General features: G+C 42.6%; 1 protein-coding gene across 5 annotated transcripts in view; it reads right to left on the minus strand.

The window, feature by feature from the left end:
* The window catches only part of Kif16b (kinesin family member 16B), a 258,436-nt gene that overhangs the window by 204,515 nt on the left and 30,251 nt on the right, over positions 1–23,670 (minus strand). For all 5 annotated transcript variants that reach the window (XM_075962336.1, XM_075962337.1, XM_075962334.1 and 2 more), the window contains 7 exons: positions 18,572–18,641; positions 15,174–15,287; positions 8,618–8,734; positions 6,104–6,201; positions 5,375–5,484; positions 1,569–1,711; positions 7–175 (listed from right to left, as the gene is read on the minus strand). In XM_075962336.1, the coding sequence (XP_075818451.1) occupies positions 7–175; positions 1,569–1,711; positions 5,375–5,484; positions 6,104–6,201; positions 8,618–8,734; positions 15,174–15,287; positions 18,572–18,641 (821 nt within the window). The remainder of the gene's footprint in view (positions 1–6; positions 176–1,568; positions 1,712–5,374; positions 5,485–6,103; positions 6,202–8,617; positions 8,735–15,173; positions 15,288–18,571; positions 18,642–23,670) is intronic.

Consider the following 23,670-nt stretch of genomic DNA (forward strand, 5'->3'; position numbering starts at 1 on the left):
ACCTACCTAAGGCAGAAATGACATTTCCCAGAGTCACAAGGGACTTGTTTATATTGCCCCCTTCCTTGAGCCTGACCCCAGTGGCACCGGTGGCATCCGCACGCTCACTTCCAGCAAGATCAACCAGGTGGATCTTGCTCACAGTTTCACACGGCATTTCAGCGTCGAATTTCGCCTGCAGAGAGACATGCACGTGACACTGAGGAGGACAAAGGGCTCAGTGTGTTTCATGACCAGATCCCCATCACTTTTCTCTCCCTGCAGAGATCTCTTACGTAGACTTTTGGTGCTCGTTTGCTTGTTTTATTGGCTATCATAGTGAAGATGAGAACTGCCCAAGTTAAATCAGAAGTCCCGCACTGGGACTCTCGTGCTTTCTGAAGAACCAGTCCATTTGGCAAACCACTATCACTGGACAACGACCCTCAGGATTGGAGCACAAAACAATATAAAGCCAATCCCTAAGAGGAACTGGAAAAAAAACTAAATAAACAATTAGCTTTATTCTTCTGGAAGTTCCAACATTTCAGACACAAAGGCGCTTCAGACATGACTAACAGACAGTTATGTAGGATATCATTTGATACCATTTAATAAAGCACATCACATCTTTAAAGATGGGGAATACTAAAACGTAAGTTCTCGTGCTCTGGATCCTACCAGAACTTCATATTTCCAATGACCTTTAACCTATGTTTTATATTTTTAGCCAAATGTAACAAATCATAATACAAATAGATTTTGACAGAGATGTAAACCTTTTAGAAACTACAGTCAGCTACATACTGATTAGGCATCTACCAGAAAACTGGAGAAAAGCCAGTAAGCTGCTACAACACAAAGTGGGGCTCTAACTGAAGTCCCGCCAGGACAGAGAAGCCCAGGGAGTTCTTCTGATCCGCCTTGGAGAGTCAACTCATTTTCCTGCCCTCTGGGCTGCCTGGCTGTCTCTGGTCTCTGCTGTGTTCCATGTCAATGTGGAGAGACAACTCCAATCCCTAACACTTGCTGAAACCAGGAAGACTTGCAACTGTGCATACCTGGGGGTGGAGCTTTGGTAACAGACTACTTCCCCCTCAGCCACTCCCAGCCACCTTCAGGACACTGTCCGCCACCCAATCATAATGGATTCTTATTAGTGCCTCTGAGTGCTCGCTGTCTTCTAATACTATTCTAATCATAATCAGCATCACCAGAGCCCATAGCGTGATAATGTACTGCGCCTGTTTCTCACCTCAGCCTCCAGCTGCTCTGCCTCAAAATCCATTATCTCCCACTGTGCTTATAACAATGAAAACTTTTGCTTAATTAGGCACAGAGCAAGTTTTTCTTATGCTAGAACAAGGTGGAAGCCTGCTAAATATCTCTCAGGCTATATACATGAGGACTTTTAAATCACTGTGAATGCAGAAGGGCTGAGCACACAGCACATGCTCGCCTCTAATTAACAAGGAAGTGACAGTCACCTTTGCTGCTGCTCCTGGTTCAACAATGATCAGTGCTCAGCTGGTGCTAATCAGCAAGCAAAGGCCTAAGGGATGGAGCCTCTGCCCCATGACTGCCCTTACCTGAGTGAACTTGATGGTGAAGATGGCGTGAGACCTACTACTGACGTCATTCATCCCCGTCGCTGCAGTGGTACGGTTGATATTCCCTGCGTCCATAAGTTCTTCCACGTCACTGTAGTTCTGGACTAAATGCTGGGATAATTCTAGAAGGAAACAAGAAAAGCTTGAGAGAATCCTTCTGTTATGTAGTAAAAGAAACCAACTTCCCTCTAAGAATCATGCATGAGTACACTCTGCCGACCTGGTTAGGAGCTGGTGTTGTGGAGTCTCTAATGCAGACTGGGAGCTGGACAAGTTGCTTGGCCTCAGTGGGCCTCAGCAACCCAATCTGAGTGCCCACTGCCCTGCATTCCACAGACTGTCTACAATAGAGTCAGCTATTAACAGGAACCTCTTAGAAGCAGTCATGGCACAAGGAAGAAGAATGTAAAAGCTCCACCCCCAGGAACAGCCTCATGCACCCTTGTACAAAAACTACTGAAAGTTTTTAAACTCTCAAAACTTTTGGCTGTCTCTTTTTTCTTAAGGGGAAGGTAGCTCAGAGAGTTAAAAGTTTCACTATCTAGGGCTCCTCTGCTTTTTCCCTATAGCAAACTCTTTCCCTCCTTTCTGCCAGGTAATCATTTAACCAGTTTCCCTACACCCTTCGGGACAATCCGTTTATACTAAGACAGTTACACATAAATAAAGTCGCCTTTCCTCCCTCTCTGTGCACGTGGTAGCATCTGGGGTGGGACACAGGAGGCCCTTAGGTCATCCCCACGCACCAGCATATGATTTTGGAGTAGTGTATGGTGAACATTGTTGACTTTCATGCTTTTCCCTAAGTCCATCTCAGGATGCTCTGTAACCGTTAAGATGACCTGGTGTTCGTTTTTAAGGCTGCAGAGAAATGGCTGTATCTCTGAACCACAACCAGTTTAACCAACCACCTCTTGAGACTACAAATACAAGTAAGGACTGCTAAAATATTTTGTGCATTGGTCTTTTCAAATGCATGAGAATGTGGCTTCAAAATAAATTCTTGGAGGCTAAATCCAAGGACATTGGAAAGCTGACAAATGCTGCAAAGCTCTCCTCCACAGAGGGCAGTTGGCTGCAGCAGCAGGGAAGATATGAAGCAGGCTTGGCCCCCGTCCCCTTCCCAGCACCCTCTCTATCCACCCAGAGATGTGACAAGCATCACCTTTCAGGGTCTTTCTGCTTTTCTATTATGGTGAAGGAAGCTGAGTCACGCTCTTCCCACCTAAAATTCATCCATACCTCAGGGTGGTGGTATATCCACAGAGCATTGGCCGGGAACAATCAAGGGAGCCCTGGATCTGATTCCTAGCATCATTGGAAAAAAAATTACCCTTCTATGGCTTCTAGATCATATTTTGAGAAAACCTTTCTCTAACATTCTGGAGAAAAAAAAACACAGTAACTTGTGATCATGTCATTATTTAGTGTTTCACATGTAAATCCTCAACTTATTTTTCAAATGTTTTGGTATAAAAAGTTGAGTAATGACACTTCATTTTTCTTTTCAGATAATTTATAATCTATACTCCCCAAAGTTTGAATAATACATTATTTAAAAATGTATAAGAATTGTAAGTATAGAGATCAAGAGATCCAGATATTTTTACCCTGTTTATTCTGTTTCTTCATATATCAGTTTTATATGTTTTAACATCTGCTATAATAGTTAAAGGAAAAGTATAAAGCTCATGTTAGACTGAAAGCAACAGGTATTCTCTAATACCCCCAACACACACACACACACACACACACACACACACACACACACACACACACACACACACAGCTGCACACCTTTCTCTAGGAAAATAAAGCTTAAATGCAAATGGAAACTTAAAATACAGATGGGGTCCTATTGGCAAACTGAGGACCTCAAGGTTAAAAAAAGAGGGGTGGGCTGAAAGAGGTACATCTTCAAACCTATGTGAGAGGGCCAGGGAGTCAGACCAGGCTGCTAGTAGCCCTGCCAGAGACCATGTCTCAATTTCAATTTACTGGAACTGAGCAAGCAGTTCTTGGAAAGATCACAACGCAGGGGCAACCAATCAGCAGGCGCTCCACAGTCTTCTGCTAGTAAAGATAGCTTTCCCCACTCTACTGCTGGAAAGTCCCTGGCCACAGCAAGGAAACATGCTTCATGGATGATACCATAAGAAATCATGATTCCATTAGCAATTAGGTTACTCCCCCAGCAGTTACACAGCTCCCTTAGGGAGAGCAAAACTAGCCTCCTAACATGCATGACCTGAAACCTTGTGTATTCATTACTCCTCTCACTGCTGTGATCAAAAATACCTGGCAACATGACTTAATGGAGGAAAGGATTATCTTGGCTCACAGTGAAAGGGGAGACACACATGTCAACCACAGTGGGGAGGGCAGAACAGCAGAACTAGGAAGCACCTAGTCACTAGTCACATTATGTCCATAATCAGGAAGCTGAGAACCATGAATGCTTGTGTTCGGCTTTATTCAGCCTGGGTCCCTAAAACATGGACTGGTGCTACCCACATTAGGGTGAAGCTATCCTATCTCAACTAAAGAAATCTAGATAATTCCTCACAAACATGCCCAGAGATTTGTTTCCATGGTAATTCAAAAATCCCATAGAGTTGACAAAAAGATTAACTGTCACAGCCAGCCTGGCAAGGGCCAGTTCTCTACACCACATTAAATGCAACACCCTCCATGACTGGCTGTGCCTCAGTTAGTGTTGGGGAAAGGGCCACCAGGAAGAGACCAGAACATTAATGATTTTTTACAATCATGGCCCAGGAACCCCAAAGTACTCACATCAGAAAGCCGTAACTTAACACCACAGAGCTGCATCCCAGAGATGGTGCCCAGATCCTTTAACCAAGACTGACCTTAACTACATGACCCTGGTTTGCATGGCTAGTGCATGACCCTGGTTTGCACGGTTATTGCATGGTGCAGGTTTGCACAGCTATTACATGACCCTGGTTTGCCTGGCTACTGCATGACCTTTGTTTGCATGGCTATTAATTGCACATACTGAAAGTTATATGCACAGAGGCTCATGCTAACCTCCCAGACCTGCACTTAACCCAGGATGAACTGAATTCCTTCATATGGCATAAATTACCTGCTAAGAAATTGCACACAGAGAAACTCATCCAAACCATGAAAGTACTTCTAAATGGCAACCTCCACAGCACATCCATGTGATTCTCTAGCTATCTCTCAGCCCGCAGTGCCCTTGTACTATACTCAGTGGAATATGGTTCTTATTTGAATCTAAAGGGTGAATTCATTCACTGTCTGCCAGACCCTGCCTAACACTGTAGAGGTAGGTACCCAGTCCACCATAGTTATTCTATCATAACACAGACGCCAAGAACCAAGACAGACCATCTATGAGAACTCTTCTGACAAACAAAAGGCCTGAGACTACCTTCTTCCACCCACCATCATAAGGTCAGGGAAAGTACCTATCGTAGTAAAATGCATCCCCACTGAAACACACAGATTTCCAGGGTGCGGCGGTGGGTGTGGATGGGAAAACTAATTTCCAGACAGTTTTTTAAGCCAAGGGAAATGATGCATAGGTCTCACAAAATAACCTAGTGAATACCTAGTTAAGTATAGATTCACAGAACGAATGGTTAAAGTGGCAGCTCCTGTCACCTTTACGCTAATAAAATTCCAAAAGTAAACAACTGTTTAAATTCTTAGCATCACCACAGTTCTGTACTTTTCATTTTTACAGCCTCCCAAGGGAGAGCAGGAGAGTGTTTGAAGACAAGGAACTTCCTTCTTACCCTCAACGTAAGGCCCTTCTTTGGGATGCTCACGGACTCTTAAATTGAAGGTTTTAGATGACTTCCGCCTAAGTAGGTCTCTCACGCGTTCGTTGTAAATTTCTAAGTAGCTAAAAATTTTAAATAGAACAAATTTTAGAGAAACAATGTTTTTAAGACATTATTAATAACAAGCACAACACGCACAGCAACAGCAGCCACATAGGCCTCTGCTGTGTGCTTTACAAGAAGCATGTCACTGAGTCCTTGTAATGGCCCAAAGGTGGGTACTTCATCACCCCACTTTACAGATATGAAGAGAGGTCCGGGAGACTTTCAATAACTTGTCCAGAGTCCCAGTGGCTCTCAGCACTACAGGTGGACCCTGGAGAGACTCAGCAACAGAAAGGGAAAGGTACTCTGTGACCCTGACATGAGGGTGACACGGTGAGGAACACAGATATGGCTTAGTGAAGAGTAAGACGATTGCATGTGCTCACGAAAGTCAAGGGCTCACTCCACTTGAGATAAACAGAATAAATGCCAAAGCTTCCATCAAGCAATGCTACTTCACACGCAAATCATGCCCAAGTGGTCTTAGTCCTACTCCTAACTAGCATTAAGTTCAGGTGAGGAGGGGGCCGGCTATTCCTCAGCAGTCTGCAGCCTCACCTTTCCCTCTCCAAATCCTCTGCACAAGACAAGCAGCCTGGGGCCCTCCAAACTTTATACCTCAGGTCGAGGTCCTACCTGACTTCCGTCCTGAAAGAGGCTTCATCCCATCTGGTGGTTTCACTGATCCGACTAAAGAGCGCTTCACAGATCCGAGGTATTAAACCAGAATCGCCCTGAAATGGAGACGAAGGGTGTCACAACCATCATGCAAACTAGACATGGACTCTAGCAGCCTGGGTGCCAAGCCCAAACCTTCCACAAGAGCCCCTATAGGACTGCTTCTTACTTTGAAATGAAAGGATAATGTCTTCTCATTTCTAACTGCTATGATTGGGAGAATACATGTTTATTTGATGTTAAACCAGCTAACACTGGTTTGAAGGATAAGGAGACTTGTTCTCTACCAAAGAATATAGTTTATAATATAGAATAAATCTTAAAAATATCTCGTTAAGTAACAAAGCAGGGATAATACATACCAAAAAAAAACTTTACAGAATCCTCCAGATAGGCATCTTAAAATGTAGGTGGCAGGAGAATGTTAAACTATGGAAGACAGGCTTCCTTTGGTAGAACCAATCCCTGCATGGTTCTTCTTAGGAAGAGCAAATCCACCATATCACCAAGCGATGTGGTTACATAATCATAGTTCAGTACGCACGAGCAAGGCTGCAAGCAACACTCTGTGGGCTGGCTAGTTCTGTGTAATTTAACACCAACTAGAGTAATCTGAGAGGAGGGAGCATCAATTGAGAAAATGCCTCCATAAGATCAGGCTCTAAGCAGACAAGGGTATTTTCTTAATTAGTGACGGGGGAGGGCCCAGTCCATTGTGGGTGGGGCCAACCCTGGGCTGGTGGTCCTAGGCCTATAAGAAATCAGGCTGAACAATCCATGGGAAGCAAACCAGTAAGCAGCATTCCTCCATGGTCTCTTCATCAGCTCCTGCCTCCAGTTTCCTGCCCTGCTTGAGTTCCTGTCCTGGCTTCTGGCAATGTGGAAGTGTAATCCCAATAAACCCTGCCCCCACTCGACCTGCTTTTGGCCATGCTGTTTCATCATAGTAACAGTACCCAAACCAAGACACTGTGTATCCGGCAAAATGCTCTCCCTAAGAAACCCAGACCTCAGAGCACCCATGCATTCTTGGGCAGTCCTTTCCTACCTCCACTCAACTTCCCCTCAAAGAATTTAAGAACTACCATGGGCACTGCTTTAAGGTATTTTTCTCTTTGTACCTACCATTCCATGGGTACAAGCTGCTACCAGGGAAAACTGATACTTCCACCACAAGTTTTCATTCTTACTTTATAATACGTAAGTAGAATACTGAGGCTGTACTTATCTACAAGGGCTGAGAAAAAGCACCTGCCACTTAGGAGTGCTCTGTAAAGTCTTATATAAAGTAGCTAGTGGAAAACTGACACACAAATTTCATTTTTAGAGTTTTTTCCCTAAAGTTCAGCAGGAAACCAAGAAGAGAAAAATGGTGATTAAAGTGAAACGGGAAATTTGAGGTGTGCTCTCTCCCTCACTTGTTCTTCCTGCCTTCCAGCACGGCATACAGCTAAATGCCGTATTTCCCATGTAAACACGAAGTCTGTATTTGAGAAGCCGGTTCTGAAATGATGTCCTAAGGATCTGTTCCCCTCCAATACCATGCTTTCATGACCACCAACTCTTGAGCACTGAAGATACCACTGTGCCTGCTGGCAAGGGGCCCTAAAGCCACTCACAGTGTCTACATGTAGAACACGCCACAGGTTTGGCCATTTTGAGCAGAGTTTTTGCTGCCGCAGGAAAAAGTAAATAAATATGTATCACTATATAAGTCTTAAGTACTTTTTTGTGGGTTGTTTTTGCTTTTTTTGTTTGTTTGTTTGTTCCGTGTGTTGTTAGAGTTCTGGTCCTGAGCTATGAAGCTGCATTCCCAGTTCCTAAACTCTTCAGGCTGGTCTGAAGTCTGCAATCATCCTACATTAGCCTCCCAAGAAGCTGGGATTACAAGTGCAGGCCATGATGTCCAAATTCACTGTATCTACATGTCACTTCTCCACGTTCCGGGGCAAATACAACATAGTGGCTGTTAGTTTCCATGGATTAGTGACTAAGCTGTGTTTATAACATGTAAGCCGTGAGGGCTCTGCAACACCAACTCCTCGTGCATTTTCTGGACTTATGTAACACCTTTCCATCAAAAATTAGATTTTCCTTTTTACACTATTCTTAGGGAAAACGTTATGAATAATTTTAAAAAGAAAAGATTTTGGTAATTTTATTCAAACTGTTATGCTGGCAGAAAAGAAGAATAAATTACTTTCTTGATAAGATTATAAGGCCTTTAAAAGGAGAAACGAACTGGGACTTGCACCCATTATTCTTGCTTATAACATAAAACTATTTCTAATTTCAAATCTCTCCAAGGAAATTTACTTCAACTTAATACTGAGTTTTATCTTATTACTAAAGGAAGATAAGAACAGGAAGAGTTGGTGCAGACCTAGTAGATAAGAGATAATTTTATCACTCCAGAGAAAGATAACAAGAAATTTCCTTCCCACACAGCACATAAACAACTAAACAACATACAGAATTTCCCATCATAGTGTAGGACTTTCCGGATCCAGTTTGCCCATATGCAAAGACACAAGCATTATAACCTTCAAAGGCAGATTTCACGACATCTGTGCCCAGAGTTTTGAAAACCTAAAAGAAAAAAATATATATATGCATATATATTAACACAAAGAATGCAAGTACTGTGGATTTTAATAAAAGTCCCTGCAGTGTTGACAATATTCTTGAATGTTACTTTCATCTTTAGAGATTACAGCATAAAAATAAATCACTGCCGAGCTGTAACAACAGAATATGTATGCACCCCAGTTTTTAATCAAAAGTAACTCTCCAAGCAAGCAAAAAGCAAGACCGTCCTTTTTCCTACTTACGCTAGCAAATGATTTCTGAAATATAAATGTAAGCAAGGCCAAGTGGCAATTGTGTCTAGAAGCAAAGATTTTAACCCGAGATGTTAAAATTCAGAACTGCATATTGTGTCAAGCTATTCATCTTATCCGAGCCTCCAGAAATTAATATTCAAAACCTAAAAGTCACAGTAGCCAGAAATTATTGTCTGAATCCTGCCAAATCAAAGTCATCCTATCTCAGGGCGAGTGTTTGTTCCTCAAGATGAGTCTGGAGGAGACCTGGGGTAGCAGAGCGCTGCGGGCAGGGTGGTGAATGGCAGGGCTCTCTCATTACTAGGTCCTGGCGTGTGTTCTGTTTAGATACTTGTTCAAATACTTGTAGACATGGAGGGGAGGCAAGTGGGGCACATCCACAGCCTGGGTTTCTGTCCCAGACCCCACTTAACTGCTGTTTGGGGGATAGAGGATGAAGCACAAATGCCCCAGGAACACAGCTAATGGAAAAGAGACAGATTAAAATTTGGTGATATCTCAATGTCCACTAAGTCCAGCACACCAAGGCTCCCTCAAACATCTCTGCTACAAAAAGGAAGGGCATTCTGGCAGCTAGAGATGCCAGAGATGGGGGAAGTGAGCAAGTGGGATGACCACAGTACAAGATGGAGACTCCCACAGCGCTGAGCCCTCTGAGTCAAAACCAGGAGATCCAGAAAGCTCTTTCCCCCAAACTACCCAGGGCAGCAAACCCTAGGCTATGGTGGCCATGAGATTACCTGGAGAGCTCTCAAGAGTCCCAGTGGCCAGGCCAGCAACACAGTCCAGTGAAGTATGACTCTCTGTGTGAACCCAGGAATCAGTACACTACAAAACTTCTCAAGTGAATATTGTATCCCTGATCACAGCAAAGTCTGCGGACAGTTCAGCTGCCACACACATACAGCTAAATGGACTCGGGCTTTCTCCTTCCATCCTATTCACAATTCCTTCAGATACATCAATAAAACTTTGCTAACTATAATTCCAACTGAAGTTCTTCCACAGATGACTACAGCCAACTACTCTCAGTTCATTTTTACCCATTTCAGCTTTAGACACTGTTATTTTTTATTGTATTGTCAGAGTCTATGGACTTATTCAATACACAGCCGTGACAGCAGTTCACATTTCCTGGGCACTGTCACAGGTTCATGTAGTAATTCAACAGGGACAATGCTCACAACCCCACAGATGAGGAAGCTGGCGGGGAAGGTCAGATGAGACCCTGGCCAGTGAGTGGCAGACCTGAGGCTGCACCTCATTACAGGGCCATGACCACATCCTCTAAATTCACGAGACCCTGGTGCTAGCTGGAAGGATGTATCCCCAAACTTATTTTTTTTAATTTATTTATTTATTAAAGATTTCTGTCTCTTCCCCGCCACCGCCTCCTATTTCCCTCCCACTCCCCCAATTAAGTCCCCCCCCCAGCCCGAAAAGCAATCAGGGTTCCCTGTCCTGTGGGAAGTCCAAGGAACCCCCACCTCCATCCAGCTCTAGTAAGTTGAGCATCCAAACTGCCTAGGCTCCCACAAAGCCAGTGCGTGCAGTAGGATCAGAAACCCATTGCCATTGTTCTTGAGTTCTCATTAGTCCTCATTGTCCGCTATGTTCAGAGTTCTGTGAAGCTAGAACCCCAGGGAAACTCAGGGATCTAGATCACGGGCTTGGGTCTCCTTTCACTAATACACATGAACTACAAGTAAAAATTCTATTTCTCCAATTCTCTCAGATTGGAGCAAAAACAGAAAGTCTTCCACAGACAATTCAGAAAATAGGAAAGGGGCATTTCTCATAACTTAGACAAATAAATCAGAGAAAACAGTTAAACCAAACTCAAATGTCTCCACAACCTGGCCCTGTCTTTTCCTGGCCCTGGGAAAGCTGACCCAGAGCTCCATGGGACAACTGATCTCTACCCTTGGGAGAGATGGCCCCACCCCTCACCACAGGCCAGGGATAATCTAGCCTGCTGACTTGGCAGTAGGGAAGCTGGCTCTGCCCCCTTGCCTGAGGTGGATGCCCCAGTGGCCAGGACTGACCACCTCAGCTACCACCCAGTACCACAACCAGGCCTTGGGTTGGCCCACCCTAACATCTACCCCATCTAGGATCTGCTGGAGCTTGTGAAGGGACTGGTCCTGTGGAATGATAAACACAAGGGTGGCAGCAAGTCATCCCAGGGGAGTTCAGGTGAAGATCCAGTGATGATGGTGTACCAGAAACCAGAGGCCTTGAACCAAACCAAGGACACTCCTATGTTATTACTCTGTTTACAATTGGGTGGCTTTCTAACAGACTCATGAACCCCAGTAGGTGCAATGGTAGGACAGATAGAGAGCAGGTAGTTCTGCAGATGACACCAGGTCTAGCTCAGCCTCAGCACCAACCAACCCACCCATCATAGACAGACAGGAATACAGAAACAGGAACTGTCGTCTTCTCCAGAGGCTCCCCTGGCACATTCCCACCACCCACTGATTTGGCATCTGCTACCATATCAAGAGACCGATGAATCTATTAGCACCAAACCCTCACTAGCCCAGTTACCTCAATCTGCCTTGCTATGTGTGGAAATGTTTTAAGCTCCTTTCAAAGGTGACCCAAGCTCTCCCAGGCCTTGACAGTGGGGAATCAGCCACAGGAGGGCACTGCTGAAACAAAGACACGACTAGCAAGCCTGGCAACTGGGAGATTAATGGTTTCAAGTTTCTCCAGGGTGAATTAAAAAGTAAGGGGTATGAGAAAGATCAAAGCCTCCCGTTGGAGTTTTGAAGAACCATTAAGAAAATTAAGACCGTATTTAATGGTCTTTAATTTACAAGAATGTGAGTTTAAATTGCTCATTGATTTTTTTTCCTAATTCTAAAATGATGGCTTGTTTTTAGACTCAAAGGAAACTTTATATTCGTGGACATGATATATTTTCTCAATATACTTTTAAACTTAACTGACTAAAGCATAAGAGGAAAGACAGAGCGAGCACCGTGCTGGCTTCATGACCACTCTGCTTACCTCACCCCTCACCAGCAGCCTCAAGAGCTGTGTAGACAACGCTGAAATCTTCACATGAGTGCTAAAATGAGGAGTGAGAGGGAATAGCTTTCTATTTTACAGATAACTAACTGCTTTTCCTGCATCTATGATGGCTTATTAGCATGGCTTAGTAGTATGTAGTTTGGAAATTCCACAGAACAATCCCAGGTTACTCTCTGTAAAAGTTCCTGTAGCACAAAGAAGAAATGAAGCATGGCATTTTCCTTGTGAGCAGAAAGTTTTGCACAATCTAGATCTCTCTTTAAACTCTGGACATAGAATTTTAGCCTCCAGGGAGAAGAGATACATTTGTTTGTATATCCCTCACCCTGATCACTGTACAGCCCAGAAAGTTACCACCTACTCCCACAAATTAACCATTTTCAAAGTAAACATTTCCCAGCCAGGTCCTGTGGTCACACAATGCTCTCCATCCCTCTGTGTAGTCCACTGTTCTCAAAGACTTCAAATTCAAGTAAAACAACAACATCCAATTGTTCATTAAATAGGTTAAAAATGTAGATCATTCAAGGCTTTTCATTCACCCTATTTTGAAGACATTCTGAAAATCACTACAATAAATTGGTTTTCCCCTTAAAATTCTAGTTCCTGTCACTTAATTCCCATATGTGCAACAGAGCATCAGTCTGGGTCCCACAACCACAGTCTTCTACGCCAGACTCCTCACTGTCAGTGTAGACAGACCAGCCACCCTGAACCCAAAGTCATCCTCCCTCTCCAGGGGTAAACCCCCTCCCCTCACCACGCTCAGCTCTCACCCTATTGAGTGGCAATCTGCTTACGAACTTGAATAAATTGCTAAAGTTCACTGAACGTCCTGATAAAGAAAACTGGAGTCAAAATTCACCTTATTTGGTTCTTTGGAAGCTGTAACACAATGGAATATTAAGCATGTCTGACTCAAGACAAACCCAAATATCAGTTTCTCTTCAACTCCTTTTTCTATGGTTTAATTGTCCCTTCCCCATAACTGATGTGTGAATCCACTGCTTCTGGATACAATCACTGCAGGTCTCCAACCTCAACAACTGCATTGCCTCTAAAGGTCGGGCTCTCCTCCACAAACCACTTCTAAACCAGATACATTCTTGAATGTAAAAGTACATGCAAAACACTGCAGATCTTCCCCAAAAGATAGATAGATAGATAGATAGATAGATAGATAGATAGATAGATAGATAGATAGATAGATAGATAGATAGAATCATCTATCCATATATATACATATAGATAAATATCCATATATAGAGAATAATCTATCTTCATATACATACATATACATGTATCCATATATATGTATAGATGATTATATTACATATATGGATGGATAGATAGATAGACAGATGATTCTGAGTTGGGTGTGGTGGCTCACATCTAATCTCAACATGCAGGTGGGTTGGTGATAGTGGTGATCTTGAGATTTTACATTCTTACACGTTCCCAGGCAATACCACTAACTCTGATGCAAAACCACACTAGTGTTTTCATGCTCTAGTTTTCAGGACTACAACCAAGGTCAAGAACATCCACGTTAGCATAAGAAGAGCTGAAATAAGTACCTATGATACATAAGGGGGCACTGAGAAGACAGGGAAAGGCCCAGTGATGAAGTCCAATGCTGTACTTCAATTAGCATTGAAGCCCATGTTCTTCCACCTGTGTTAGTGTGCCCTCAGCTCTGCTCCAATGTCCTGTTTTTGCCCACCCAGGAGTATATGTTTGTGTTTCTGCTCTAATGAAATGTCACAATCAGTGTCTTGAAGTTCATCTGAGAGTACCTTGTTCTCACCTGTGTGGACAACATCTCTATTTGTTTCTTGAGCAAATACTAGAATCAGTCTCGGTTGTACATTCTGGAGAAACACTCCTTCTAGAATTCTTTCTATTGCTTGTAACGATCCACAAAAACAGACAAAATGTGGCTTTGGTTTGATATTTATCTCCTATGCTCTGACCCCTGGAGGACTCAAGGCTAAGGGGTTTATTTGCAAGACTTAAATATACAAATGTCACATTCCCAACATCAAATGTTGCATCTGAATCTCTCACAATGAGATCAATGTTACAGTTCTGAAACCATTCCAGTTATGATTTGTTATGGTAAAACAAAAAAAAACTTTAGAAGATTGGATTATCCGAATTATATAAACATTTCCATTGATAATTAAAAAGCTGAGTTCCAACATCCTTAGCCATCAGAGAAATGCAAATCAAAACAACTCTGAGATTCCATCTTACACCTGTAAGAATGGCCAAGATCAAAAACATTGATGACAACTTATGCTGGAGACAATGTGGGGTAAAGGGAACACTTTTCCATTTCTGGTGGGAATACAAGCTGATACAGCCTCTTCGGATATCAGTATGGCAATTTTTCAAAAAATTAGGAAACAACCTTCCTCAAAATTCAGCAATACCACTTTTGGGTATATACCTAAAGGATGCTCAATCGTATCACAAGGACATGTGCTCAACTATGTTTATAGCAGCATTGTTTGTTATAGCCAGAACCTGGAAGCAACCTAAATGCCCCTTGACTAAAGAATGGATAAGGAAAATGTGGTACAATTACACAATAGAGAACTACACAGCAGAAAAAAAAAAATAATGACATCTTGAAATTTGTGGGCAAATGGGTGGATCTAGAAAACATCATATTGAGTGAGGTAACCCAGACCCAGAAAAACAAATATTATATGTACTCACTCATAACTGGCTTTTAGACATAAAGCAAAGAAAACCAGCTTACAATTCATAATCCCCCAAGAACCTAAACAACAATGAGGACCCTAAGAGAGACATACATGAATCTAATCTACATGGGAAGTAGAAAAAGACATGATCTCCTGAGTAAATTGGAAGCACGGGGACCACGGGAGAAGGTTGAAGAGGAGGGGAGAGGAAGGGAGGAGAGAAAAGAAAAATGTATAGCTCAATAATTGCAATAATAATAAAAAATGACATACACACACAAAAAAAGAAAAAAAAGCTGAGTTACCAAATGCTAATTTTATATAAATTAAATTTGGCAAAAAAGTAGTAAATTTCTTTTAAGTGCCTTAGGGCAAGACTGTTTTTCCTGAATTAAAACAAACAAACAAGATTTTGAGATTGTCACACTGTACCATTTCTTGTGAAACATAATCTGGACTCTTGGTGTCAGCAGAGTAAAAAGAGAAGTCATAAGTGAAGGTCTTGGTCCGTTCTCTGCCTGAGTCCCCAGTGCCTCCTTCTGGTATCTACAAAGACAATTTTGACAATAATAATAAGAAAATGAGGTGGTAATAACAATAACATAAAGTGTAATGTCATTTAACAAGCAATCCAAATTAGGAGACAAAATCTGTGACTAAAAAAACATAAAATGATTAATGTTTGCAGCACATATACACTAATCAACACTTAATTCCTATTAGTCTCCCTAAAGAATGAATAAAATAAATAAATACAGCATGAGAAGTCCAGGATCTGTATTATAACCATCAGCTAGTCTTTACTAATATAATTATCTTACATGAACACAATGCCCAATCAGACTCTGTCTGCTTATTTGACTGTTTCCTCTATGATGGCCCCCCAAAGCTGGACGTTATACAACTTCAAAGGTGCTGGATACTGATTCTGGCAAAAGCAGTGCCCTCTGGAGCTGTGTGATTTGGTAGCCTCTTGAAAACTTCAAGTCAGATGTCTCCACTTCCATGAAGCTTCCCTAATAATCCATCAAGAAATAATTTCCCCCTCTTTTCTGAATGAGAACTCTCCTAAGATATATTGAGGCTATTACAGATGTTCCATCCTCTGAGTTTAAATTAAACCCACAAACCATTCATGTGTTCCCAGAACCTTATACCTTAGACATAATGCTAAATAGCTTCAATGAACAGTGTACTTTTTAATAATTGACTTCTTTTTTTAAACAAATTGTTTTAAAAAAACAATGAAAACAACAGTATATTAAAAATGAGCATTTTCCATAGGTGCAATAGTGACACAAATATTACGGAGGTGACCAACCACTGATAGGATTTAAGGCCACTCCACAGAAGGAAATGCATGGCTGGTATAGTAAAGCTGGACATGAACCCCAAGTTGGTGTGCTCACAGACCCTAGGGGTAAAATCTACTACTATCACTTTTGCTAAATGTACACACTATCAAACTATCTTCTAAATTTATATTTTTAGATCCACAGATTAGTTTGGTTCTCAGATATCTTCAGAGGAGTTTCTTTGCTCAGTGAATGATGGTTAACACAGGAACTAACAACTGATCAACAACACACAGAGAAAAGGTATCTATGGAGTATCAGCCCCAAATGGGATGTCTATACCATATGCCCTCCCCAGAAGATTCAGTGGCCAGTACAGAAAAAGCACAGAAAGATTTCAAGAGCCAAAGGATGGGTGAAACAATATCTTCTAGACAGGACCGGACCAGACCACTGCACTCACGCAGCTATAGCTAGCTGTTAAGACCTGTACAAGATAAAGCCCACCAACATCCCAGCCAGGAGGAAAAAGGGTTCTTTAGGAACTACCAACAGTTGATGGCTGAATGTCTACTTTCTTTAATGGTGTAGCCCCTGGTAGGTAGATCATGTTCCAGTGATCCTACAACCATGAGTATAGAGGGAGTACAAACTGGACACAGTGGATTATGTTTTAAAGATAGATAGATAATGGATGGAAGATAGATAGATAGATAGATAGATAGATAGATAGATAGATAGATAGATAGATAGATAGATAGATAGATTTGACATCTATTCTAGTTACTCAATTATCATATAAAGAAATATGTATAAAACACAAAAAGCAACAGAGTAAATCAAGGAAAATAGCTTCCATGATATACATGGAAAAAGGATTCAGCCAAAGCACTATGAGCACACAGATGCATGAAGCAAAGAAAAGGTCGCTACAGAAAGGAGGTAGACAGAACTGAACCAGCCTGAGAAGATGATGCAAGTCAAAGAAAAAAGAGAGAGTCATGTTGTGCTAAAGACTGTAAGTATGAAAGGAAAGCATTCTAGTACAGAACTCCTCAAGCAAAGGGATAACCACACACCAACACATGCTCCCTGGGAAAGTAGTACTATTCCCATTCCTGTTTCTGGGGATCAAGTTGTACTACTTAGAAAGCAATCTTAAGAGTAGCCACTGGTTGGGACCATGAGTTAATAGAAATCAATTCATAGTGCACTTGGCCATGGAGCAGTAGACCTCAGAAACCATTACCTCCACACTGAAGGGCACTAAGCCCTAAAAACACATGATGTCTTTTGTGTTACTTTTATAACCGTGCTCCCTCCTTGAGTGGAAAGCATTCAAGATCCTTATCCAGGGTGCTAATGAAATAAATATATTTTAAAGGAAGCATGAATAATTTATCATTTTGAAAGATTGTGAAATTTTTTCATCTACTTTTTTCCAGAAAGTATGCAGTTTTATCGCTTCCTTTTTAAGTTTTCATTGCTTTCAGCTAATAATAAACAACAGTTGTCAGATCATCAAAGATCAGAATACATGATGGATTCTCATTTTAAAAAATCAAAACAAAGAACAGGGGATATAGTTCAGTTGTTAAGAGTGTCAGCCTAGCATGCATAGGGACCTGGATTTGATCCCTAGCATTGCATAAACCAGGTATGACGTGGTACACATATACAATCCTAGTGATGTATACATATACAATCACTGAGGAGATAGGGCAGGAGAATCAGAAGTTCAAAGTCATATTCATCCATTGTTGACTGTGATTTCCTGTCTTGCCTGGTTCCCGCAGTCATTAAGTCCCAAAGAAACACACAGAGGACTACATTAATTATAAACTGGTTGACCTAGTAGCTCAGGCTTCTCATTAGTTGTTATAACTTATATTAGCCCATAATTTTTGTCTATGTTAATCTTGTGGCGTGGTACCTTTTTCAGTGAGGCAGTCACATCTTGCTTGCTCTGTGACTGGTTTCCTCTCTGTCTGGGTGACAACTGCAGACTGAAACTTCCCTCCTCCCAGAATTCTTGTTGCCCTGCCTCTACTTCCTGCCTGGCTACTAGCCAATCAGCATTTATTTAAAATACAAGTGACCGGGTACAGACCATTTATCCCACAGCAATCCATGTTTGAGGCCAGCCTGGGTTACCTAAGAGCCTGTTCTCAAAATAAACAAATCCTATCTCAAGATGTGTCCAGTACAGCACAGAATACAGACAACTATAAGGCTGGAATATAGGGTAGAAATGCCAGGTCCTTGTGTACCATAGGAACTCACAGAGCAGAGAAACAGTTTGAGTTAGACTTTCAGGTCAGATAAAACCAGGGCAGGAAAGGCACCAGGATCAGACCAGTGTTTCATCTTCAGGACTGAGCCTCAGCAGAGAGCATGCAGACACTGCTAACTGCACCAAGTTAGGGCAGTCAACTTAGGGTACAGAAGGGTCAGGTGCTTCAGTCATCTATACCACCCTCCCAGGGGGCAAGTATGGAGCTCTCAGAACTACAGCAGGGCAGGGTCATCACTTGCCTTTAAGTTTGTGATTGTCGTTTTGCTTTTCTCCATTTGAATGATAAACTTGGCTTCCAGGTCCTTTTCTCTGAAACATATATAAAGCAGTATGGGTTAGGAGACAATAGATTATTTTGAAATAAACCTGTTTCATCTGTTTTTCACAAAAGGGTCTTTGATTTTAAATGACATCTGAAAAGTAATCCCAGATAGCACTGCTCCCAAATCCTTTCTAAGGCTATAAACATGAAGACACATGACACAGATGCCACCATCAGAAACTATGACTAACAAAAATGTGCTGTCAAAATCTGGAAGAGTTTCTAACTGTAAGACAAGTCAGCAACAAAAATGCCAGGCACCGTGAAGAGCTGAGCATGCAGAAGGCAGCCCTACCAGCCTGGATGAAAACCAAGTCAAAAGCTGGGATGGCCACAACTGTGGGCTGCTCCCAGGAGCAGCCAGGGCTCTGCCCCTCCTCTGACCATCTTGTTAGATTCACTGGGAATTGTACTTCTTACAAAGCAATAATCAGGAAGTCAGGGAAATTCTGAATAGCATAGTTCTCTAGAACAGCTCTACATACTAGGTAGCAAGGGTCTGTAATCGCAGCAGGAAGACCATGAATTCAAGGACAGCCTGGGCTATATAAGAGAGACCACATCTCAACAAGAAAAAAATATTTTTTACCTATATTAAAGAATTATCAATTACCAATAAAAAGGAATGAAGAGCATCTCTGGATACCATTGTGGCATGGTCACCAGGACATGTGATTTAAGGCAGTCTTCACCTTTTATGATCTGATTTTAGCATTTTATACTATGGAGAGAAAGTAATAGAGATTCAGCACTAATCCTAACTTCAGTTCTGAAGTTTCATCATTTCCTAGGCTAGTGATATATAATCCAGTATTCTCCAGTGATGCCAGGCGCAGCAGCAGCAGCAAGATATGGATGCCAGTTGACCATGAAATCACAAGAGAAATAACACATACCCCATGGCATACACAACACATTGTACTGTGTTAACAAACTGGAAGGCTCTGCAGGTTAAATATACCCAGAGAATTGATTTATTGTATTCTTAACTTATAATAGGCTTAGGGACAAAATCCCATCCCAAGTCCAAAGAGAATGTATGTACAATATTACTTGTATGTAGAAAGCAAAAGGACAACCTTAGTCTTTTTCAAAAGGCTGCATATGGATAAAGAAGAAAATTGGAGAGAAGGGCAATAACAAAAGCAAGATTTCTCTGAATATTAAAGAATACAAAATAAACTTGTTTAAACAATCTAAAATTCAAAAGAAGTTGAAAATAATGAATCAAACTTTGTACCACAGTGGAAGAACATTTCCACAGGGCAGAGAGGATTTTGACTACACAATGTGACAGAATCAGTTATCTCTGGTGGTCATTCTAAGATTTTTATTTGTATATTGTGAGATAATTCATGAATACTTATGCTGGTATCACTGGGAGCTACTGCCAGTAGACCTAGTAGATTAAAAATGAATACAAACACAAGATGGATGAGATATGGATTCTGAATGGGAAATAACAGCATGAACTATAACCTAAATTTAAAGAAATAAAGGGAGGGGGAGAGGAAGAAAAAGAGGGAGAGGAAAAGGGACTGAGAGGAAAAAATACAGGTTGCACATTCCTAACTGAAAATCTAAATTCCAAAATGTTCCAAACTAGAAAGCTTCATGAACCTTGACATGATGCCACAAGTGACAATTTCACACTTGACCTCATGTGGCAGGCACACATGAAAATATTATATGATGGAGGAAGGTCATTGGTTAAATAAAAAGAAACTGCTTGGCCCTCATTGGTTAGAAGATAGATTGGAGGAGTAAACAGAACAGAACACTGGGAGGAAAAGGAAGTGAGCTCAGACTCCACAGCTCTCCTCTTGGGAGCAGACGCCTCAGAGAGACGCCATACTCCCAGCTCCCAGGCAGACGCAAGCAATGAAGCTCCGACCCAGGATGGACGTAGGCTAGAATCTTCCCGGTAAGACCGGTGCTCACAGATTATTAGAGATGGGTTGATCGGGATATCAGAATTAGCCAGTAAGGGCTAGAGCTAAAGGGCCAAACAGTGTTTAAAAGAATACAGTGTCCGTGTAATTATTTTGGGGCATAAGCTAGCAGGCGGCTGGGGTGCTGGGGACGCAGCCCCGCCGCTCATATTACTACAATTATACAAAACTACCTTTAAGTGAATCTCATGATTAGTCTCAGGTCCAACTTGCAAGCTATTTCACTCCGTAGATGCTAACATTTCAATATCTCAAACAATCTAAATTCTGAGACACATCTAATTCCCAAACATTTCAGATAAGGGATACATAACTCCCTAGTTCTGCCTACTGAAAAGATCTAGAATCATCTGGTCAAAGAATAGGCTCTAAACGCCATTTGCCAGAAAAATAACTCAGGGCTTCTTAAAGAAATTATTCAGCTTGTTATTCATCCTGGCTTGGATGTCAGTAATGATTCAGAGATACATTTGAACTCATGATGCTCATATGTCTGCCACCTGAGCACAAGTTCAAGGGTAGATGATGAACTCCCAATGTGTTCTGTTTTCTCAACACAATTTAACAATGTTAATGTTAAAATGACTGAAAATGTAATTATAAGAAACATTAAATACCTCATGCATGTATTCAAAAAATATTTTCATTTATGTGATATTAATATAATAAAGTAAGATAATCAACAATCAAAAAAAAAGAAATTATTCAATCTAAAGACCTAAACCTTCTCAAGAAAGCAGGGCCACTACAGATCACTAGGCCTGATGGAAGGCAAGTCCCCAAACAACCAAGGATGGTCCCAGTGCTCACACCCTCTGAGCTCCCCTCCCCTTGCTGTAGGTTGAGCCTGGAGAGTCACTTCCAATGACTAGAAGACAGAAAGCCCAAGTAACCTGTGGCTGATTGCAAAAGATTGTAACTTCTATCTTCCTGGCTGTCTCCTTATGCTTGTCCCTTCTCTTAAAGCCCTGATGATGGGGAAGGCCAGCTACCACGTTGTGAGAAACCCTAAAAAAGCAAATCAAAAATACAGCCCATATTTCCTCTATAACAGCTACTTCAGAGCAAATGAATGGAAGTTTCCCCTTTAGAGTAATCCCAAACCTATTTGTAGAAGAAAAGACAGTATTAAAATAGCATTGTACTTTCATCCCTGGTGAGTTAGTGACTCAACTCTGTGAACTCTGGCTACTCACCCAGCCCCTACAAGATGGTCCTGGTTGGCAGACCCCGCCTAAAGTACAGTACACCACCACTGCTCCACAGTCCTGTCTACAGTACAGTACACCACCACTGCCCCACAGTCCTGTCTACAGTACAGTACACCACCACTGCCCCACAGTCCTGTCTACAGTACAGTACACCACCACTGCTCCACAGTCCTGTCTACAGTACAGTACACCACCACTGCTCCACAGTCCTGTCTACAGTACACCACCACTGCTCCACAGTCCTGTCTACAGTACACCACCACTGCTCCACAGTCCTGTCTACAGTACAGTACACCACCACTGCCCCACAGTCCTGTCTACAGTACAGTACACCACCACTGCTCCACAGTCCTGTCTACAGTACAGTACACCACCACTGCTCCACAGTCCTGTCTACAGTACACCACCACTGCTCCACAGTCCTGTCTACAGTACACCACCACTGCTCCACAGTCCTGTCTACAGTACAGTACACCACCACTGCCCCACAGTCCTGTCTACAGTACAGTACACCACCACTGCTCCACAGTCCTGTCTACAGTACAGTACACCACCACTGCTCCACAGTCCTGTCTACAGTACACCACCACTGCTCCACAGTCCTGTCTACAGTACACCACCACTGCTCCACAGTCCTGTCCACAGTACACCACCACTGCTCCACAGTCCTGTCTACAGTACACCACCACTGCTCCACAGTCCTGTCTACAGTACACCACCACTGCTCCACAGTCCTGTCCACAGTACACCACCACTGCTCCACAGTCCTGTCTACAGTACACCACTGCCCCACAGTCCTGTCTACAGTACAGTACACCACCACTGCCCCACAGTCCTGTCTACAGTACACCACCACTGCTCCACAGTCCTGTCTACAGTACACCACCACTGCTCCACAGTCCTGTCTACAGTACACCACCACTGCTCCACAGTCCTGTCTACAGTACACCACCACTGCTCCACAGTCCTGTCTACAGTACACCACTGCTCCACAGTCCTGTCTACAGTACACCACCACTGCTCCACAGTCCTGTCTACAGTACACCACTGCTCCACAGTCCTGTCTACAGTACACCACCACTGCTCCACAGTCCTGTCTACAGTACACCACCACTGCTCCACAGTCCTGTCTACAGTACACCACCACTGCTCCACAGTCCTGTCTACAGTACACCACCACTGCTCCACAGTCCTGTCTACAGTACACCACCACTGCTCCACAGTCCTGTCTACAGTACACCACTGCTCCACAGTCCTGTCTACAGTACACCACCACTGCTCCACAGTCCTGTCTACAGTACAGTACACCACCACTGCTCCACAGTCCTGTCTACAGTACAGTACACCACCACTGCCCCACAGTCCTGTCTACAGTACACCACCACTGCTCCACAGTCCTGTCTACAGTACAGTACACCACCACTGCCCCACAGTCCTGTCTACAGTACACCACTGCTCCACAGTCCTGTCTACAGTACACCACTGCCCCACAGTCCTGTCTACAGTACAGTACACCACCACTGCCCCACAGTCCTGTCTACAGTACACCACTGCCCCACAGTCCTGTCTACAGTACACCACCACTGCTTCAGAGTCTTATTCTCACCCAAAGGACCTCCTCTGACCTGAGCTGAACCACCAGGAAATGTAACAGCTAGGACCATGCCAAACCATCAGCAGAGAGCGTCAGTAACTCCAGCTGAGAAAGCGGCAATTGATAATGCTTTCTTGTAACAAGAATGAATTATGAAGAGCAGAAAGAAGGTAATCCATATATTAAAAAGATATATTAACGATGTGCTAGCCACCTAGACCTCCGTTAACATGGGGGGCGGGATTCAAAAACCTGTAAC

The sequence above is a fragment of the Microtus pennsylvanicus genome, chromosome 2, assembly GCF_037038515.1.
Source record: "Microtus pennsylvanicus isolate mMicPen1 chromosome 2, mMicPen1.hap1, whole genome shotgun sequence".
NCBI lineage: Eukaryota > Metazoa > Chordata > Mammalia > Rodentia > Cricetidae > Microtus > Microtus pennsylvanicus.